At 43.2% G+C, this 6,000-nt stretch overlaps 1 protein-coding gene across 1 annotated transcript in view; it reads right to left on the reverse strand.

The window, feature by feature from the left end:
* Positions 1–5,321, reverse strand: part of URB1 (URB1 ribosome biogenesis homolog) — a 39,536-nt gene extending 34,215 nt beyond the window's left edge. Inside the window, exons 1-5 of the mRNA XM_079321237.1 lie at positions 5,189–5,321; positions 4,850–4,989; positions 3,402–3,553; positions 2,040–2,172; positions 63–159 (exon numbers count right to left, since the gene is read on the reverse strand). Of these exons, the coding sequence (XP_079177363.1) occupies positions 63–159; positions 2,040–2,172; positions 3,402–3,553; positions 4,850–4,989; positions 5,189–5,318 (652 nt within the window). The 5' untranslated portion in view covers positions 5,319–5,321. The remainder of the gene's footprint in view (positions 1–62; positions 160–2,039; positions 2,173–3,401; positions 3,554–4,849; positions 4,990–5,188) is intronic.
* Positions 5,322–6,000: the final 679 nt, after the last annotated feature.

Here is a 6,000-nt window from a genome sequence, read left to right on the forward strand (position 1 = left end):
TATTATCACCTATAAATGTCTGTGCCTTAAAAACAAAAACCCAACAAGCAATTATGCAGTACCTTTCAATTCCAGCACCTGTGCCAAGAGTGCATTGTCACCAGCAATGAGAAAGGAGAGAGCGAACTGAATATAGGCCATGCGGACATCTGTACTTCCCTGGAAACAAAAAGGTAAATACAAAAAATGTTGTTAGCACACAGCTTGTGCCCAATTGCAGAATTGATAGCTGCTGATTATCCCTAAGAAACAACTTCCATAAACATGCTGCATGCAGCTATAGACATACATTTACATGTAAGGCATACAGTGTATTCAGCTAAAAAACTTCTTGCATTAAGCAGATCACTTTTACATAAAAGAAAAATATACTAATTCACTTCCCAGTATATGAGATCAGGCCACAAATTTAAGGAAAAAGGAAACACTAACAGCAGTTTCATACAAAATCCTGCATCATTGAACTTCCCTACTTGTGCACTGCTTGGTCAGTTCACAAAACTGCCATAAAAAGAGGCAAATATAAAGCTACCAACTCAGGAAGCAGCAAAAGCCTGCTGTAACAGCACCACAGGATATGAACAGTGAATCACAGAATGGTTTGAGTTGGAATGGATCTTAAGGATAACCTCATTCCGCACCCTGCCATGGGCAGAGTCGCCTTCCACTAACCCAGGTTGCTCCAAGCCCAGTCCAAGCCAGCCTTGGACACTTCCAGGGATGATGGGGCAGTGACAGCTTGTCTGTGCACCCTGTGCTGGACTCTTGTCTCATCACCTTCATGGCCAAGAATCTCCTCCCAATATCTAACGTAAATACACTCTCTTTCAAATAAAAAGTCACCCCTCATCCTATCACTACATTGACACGATTTGCAATTTTTTTTTAAACCTGCTGTGCAAAATTAGGCTGCATGTAAAGAAGCCTGAAAGAAGATTCTGAGTAGGCAAAAGGTAAAGCAGCAGAGACTCACGAAAGGGTTAAAAGAAGAAATAAAGAGAAACAGGATTTTGATGTAAGCTTTGGGCCTGGTATTTTTATGTTGCAAGCTCACCTCTGATAGCCAATTGTGACATAATTTCACTGAAAGCTGTACAACAGTAAGACCCTTTGGATGCTTCCTTCCTTGTACCTTACTCCTGTATTTAAGGAACTTGTGGTGAAAAGACTACACCCAAGCACTTAAAATCAAGAGGGAGCTACTCCTGCAGACAACTCCTGCAGTGAGGTCAAAACCATGGAATCTGACAATTCCGCAACTATAAAAGGCGGTTCCGCAGAAAAAGAGATGTCTTTGGTTTTTTGCCTTTCATTTGATTGCTTTATAAAGAAAACCTCTAAAATTCCATCTGAGATGGCACAAATCCAACACAAACGGACACATTCTCTCTGCAAGTAATCTTTAAAATCCAGAAACGTTGCAATGTCAACATTGCAAACAATACTGGATTTATTATACACTTGCATTTGGAATGATGAATAAATATTCTTGTTCTAAAGACTGATTTGGGTCAATCCTAACTATTTTTAGCAAACTGGGAGGCAACAAGAGATAGTTTCTTCTGGAAAAAGAGGAGTGATCTTTTTCTCCTCACTCATATATTCTCAAGAATTTCCAGCTAGAGATTATTCAGAACTCTTGTTTATGCTTTCAAACACAATTACTCTGTATTAGTATTGGGCAATATACCCTCTCCAACTTCCAACTTATTTCAGTGGGACCAAACTGCAAAAAAGACTGATTAGTTTTCAGGAGCTTACTATCAGTTTCACTATTTTAGACACTAGAAGGACAGTTCACAGAAACTGCACATTTATATTTCTCCACAGCATGCTGGAAATAGATGAGGCATTTTCTGTAACTAGTTAGGAACAATCAAGGACTTCAGCCTGACAAAGGACAGGAAGGGAGAGTTAAGTTCTTGCAGATGTAAATACAGCAAACACCGGCTACAACTTTGTTCTAAGCAGTTAGCTCAAATAGCTGGTGGAGCCATAACATAGCATTTCATGGCATTTCATGCAGGACCTTAATTTACCTTTTTAAATCCTTTTTTCAACAATCCAGGCAGGTATTTGTTATTGAAATCAAAATGACTATATACATCCCTTGCTGAATCTGGGCCCTGAGCCACCATTGCTGACAACAGTGTAAGGCACCCTCGGCTCATCCTAAAAAGACAAAGCAGAGGTAAACCTGCAGGTTATTGCCTTGAGGATGGTTATACAAACCACCAAACCAAGAGATTTAAACTTAAAGAGAGAATAGCAGGGAAGTTAAACGATCCAAGTAACTATTTCAGGGAGTAATAAGAGAAGCTGGGAAAGAGGGGTGAGGCAAGAAGGGAGAAGGAAATGCCTTTTTATCCTCTTCCCCAAAATTAAGCCGTAATGTGAGGCAGAATATTCCCTTTATAAAGTGGTTTAGAAGGGAGAAAGAGCCAAAATTAACAATCGTTGCAGTGGGGTTGGACTAGACAGTTCTTTGTTATTCTCTGATTCTTTGAACTCACAAATTTATAAATGTTTTCCATTTCAACGGGAATGTGTCAGGGCCACTATGCACAGGACCTCCATCATCTGAACAGCCACTACCATGAACAGATTGGAGATTCTCAGTCCAGTTAAAATGCCTGGTGCAATAGGACCAAGTGTACAGTGCAGGAAACACAGCTGTGTGTCTATGAACTGGGAAAGCAGAGAAAGCTTTTCCAATTCTACTCAAAGACTGAAATATTAGTCATTTGCCTTGGACAAGCCAATTTCAGTTTGTTTTTTTCTCTGCTTTCCTCTTCCTCCCAGGTTTGTACTGAAACGTCTCTGGCATTTGCAACTTCTTTCCCCTATACACATGAGCATGAGAAACTGTTTGGTCTGGACTATATAACACAGTTATCTAGCAACCTAAAGTCACCTCAGATTTAAGTGCCTGGAAAAATTAAAGAAGAAAAGCCAGTCTGAAAGAGAAAAATGCATTATAAACATGGAAACCAGACTCCAAAAAAATACAGGGAAATAAAGCACTCAAGAGCAGCTCTTGCCACTACCACAGGAAGACTGTCCAGCCCTGTTCCACACAGTATACTTCACCCAAAAAATCAAGTAGCATTAACATAACAGGACTCAAGGTACCATCCATGTTAGCTCTCAGTAGAGCTGACAGGCACAAGTGATGAAAACTACAGTTTCAGGAAAGTATCCTACAGCACTGGATTGCTTGATGCATCAGAGCTTCCACTTTGCAAAGACTCCCACAGGCAATTATTTTATGGCAAGTGGAAAAGGATTACTAAATGAAAGTGGATTATTAGCAATAAGTCAAGATTAATTTTGCAATGCCTAGCACAATCCCTCCAGACCAACTGACAGAGATTCTCCACCAGAGCACCAAGGAGACTTACCTGTAATTTTCAGAATACAATGCAGCATAGACCAGTTTCATATAGGAATGTATCAACTTTTTGACAATGTTCATTCCCACAACAGAAAAATGTGAGAGGTCGCTGGCTGTCCTCAGTAAAATGGCTTCTAGAGCTTGAAAGATTAACAGCATCTGCAGGATAGAAGAAGAGTAAGTTATTATCTAACTTGAAATTATTAGCTGCACAAACATTAATAATAATCACTAATAAAGAGAGTAACCCCACTCCAAGAGGACAGCGACATCATTAACTTCTAGATTCTCTCCCAAATAAATGCTTCCTCTCCGAAAAAATCACTTCTGAGAGCATGTAGTTTCAAGAAATCAGTGCTTCAAGAGACAACTGCTCCCAAGTGAACAACAAAAAATGAAATGTGCTGGAAAAAAACATTGGGGCTGTTCCAGTCTTGCAGTTAATTCCTTCCAGAAGAATCCAGAATCCATACAGCACTGGGGCTGTGTCCATTACAAACATCAGCCCCTGTCAGCAATGGGATGTTGAGGAAAGGCTGTCACTGCCACTGTCATCACTACACAGACAAAAATGATACTGAAAGGCAGAGAACAGCAAGTGATGGTTAAAAAGCCACACAATGCAATACTGCATTGTAAGCAGTTAGCAATGCTGCACCAGGATTCACAGTGAAAAGCTGTTGAACTCTTTGTTCATTCATCATATTCTGATGAGGATAAATTATGTCCAGATGAAATAAGAAAAAAGAGGTCAATTTTACCAGTGGCTTACTAGAAATACTGATATATTAGAGATATCTAAAAACATTTACTTTCACTAGATTACTTATATTTTGTGTTCTTAACTGCTTCTACTGATCCCCTGATTTCCTAAAAGGTTTTTGATAACATTTAAAGAACCTCAAGAGCTTGATTTGGACAGTACTATTGGTTGTGTGTGTCATTAAATCCAGGAACACCTATAAACTGAAAAAAAGCATCTGCCACTTAGGTGCTTCTGCCACTGCTACTTCCAGGAAAAAAAAAAAAAAAACAAAAAAAAAAAAAAAAAAAAAAAAAAAAAAAAACAAAACCAAACAAAAAAAAAACAAAACAAAACAAAACAAACAAAACAAAACAAAACAAAACCAAAAAAAAAAACCAACCAAACCAGAGTTAAATTATCAGAGTTACTTACACCACAAAACATTTCTTCACCGAGTCACAGAATACACAGAATATCCTGAGCTGGAAGGGACTCAAAAGGATCATCCAGTCCAACCCCTGGCCCTGCACAGACACCCCAACCATAGCACCCTGGGCACCCCTGAGAGCATTGTCCAAACGCTCCTGGAGCTCTGGCAGCCTTGGGGGCTGTGACCATTCCTTGGCGACCTTTTGTTGGTTCTTTTTCAGGGTGGGATTATTGGGATTGTAGCCGCCAGCCCCTGAATTGCAACCCCATGTCCAACTTACTTCACTTTCAGGCTTCCTTTCTCCATCGAGAAGCTTGAATATCTCAGCACACTCCATGGAAATTTTCACGTATCCCTCCACGACATCGTACACTTGGGGCGATGGCAGCGTCTTGGCGACGGCCACGAAGGTCTCCAGCCCTGCAAGGCCACAGCGTCACCCCGGGCACCAGCGCCACGTGTGGGGCCCGCTCCGGGCGGGACCCCGAGGCCAGCGTGCGCCGTTCCCAGCCGTTCCCAGCAGCAGCGCTGCCACCACCGCCATGTGCCTCAGCCCCGGGGAGGGGAACCCGGCCTCAGCCCCCCGGGCAGGGTCTTCCCGCCCTGCAGAGCCCCTCACCCTTGGCGGCGGTCGCGGGGTCCCGCAGCAGCGCTTTGAAGCGGGCGCCATTGAACTCCTCGTCGCGCGGCCCACAGGCGCGCTTGGCCGGCGGCGCCCCGCTCGCCTCCCCGCTCCGCTTGCCGGCCATGCCCGAGGCCGCGCCGCGCCGCGCCGGAAGCGCCGCCTCGCCCGCAGGAAGGGGCGGAGCGGGCCCGGCCCCCGGCAGCGGAAGGACGGCGCGGCGTGCCGGGGAGAGGGGAGACCTGCCTCAGGTACACCCCCCGATCCGGGAGAGGCCTCGCGGTGAGCCAGCTGTGCTGTTCCAGTGCCTGGAGCGGCCCACGGTAAAGGTAGAGGGGGACTGTGTGCAAGGGCAGGAGTGACAGACAAGGGGCGCTGGCTTCCCACTGCCAGAGGCCATGCTGAGATTAATTACAATCGAAGCTCTTCCCTTGCTTTTAGCAAGAGTTATTCCAGGACAAGCATAGTGATAAGGAGGAACGGAAAAAGCCTTATTCCAATAAACTGGTACGTATAGAATGACAACAGTTGAAACAGTAGTGGAAGATAAAGGATACTATTTCAGTAAGAAAAAAATGAAAATAAAGATCTGTCTAAATCCAAACCGAACTTTTAATCATATGTGTAAACAATAAAGGCAACGTTACTATTTTCCTGGGCTTTTTCACACTGGGTTGTTGGTGGTTTTTTTTTAGCAAAATACCCTTAAAAAAAAAAAAAGGCAACATACAGAGCCATTCTAATACGGGATGAACAAATGCTTTAATGCTTTGACATGGATGGAAGACACTGCAATGTTTTGAGAACAG

This window comes from Erithacus rubecula (genome assembly GCF_903797595.1).
Source record: "Erithacus rubecula genome assembly, chromosome: 1".
Lineage (NCBI taxonomy): Eukaryota > Metazoa > Chordata > Aves > Passeriformes > Muscicapidae > Erithacus > Erithacus rubecula.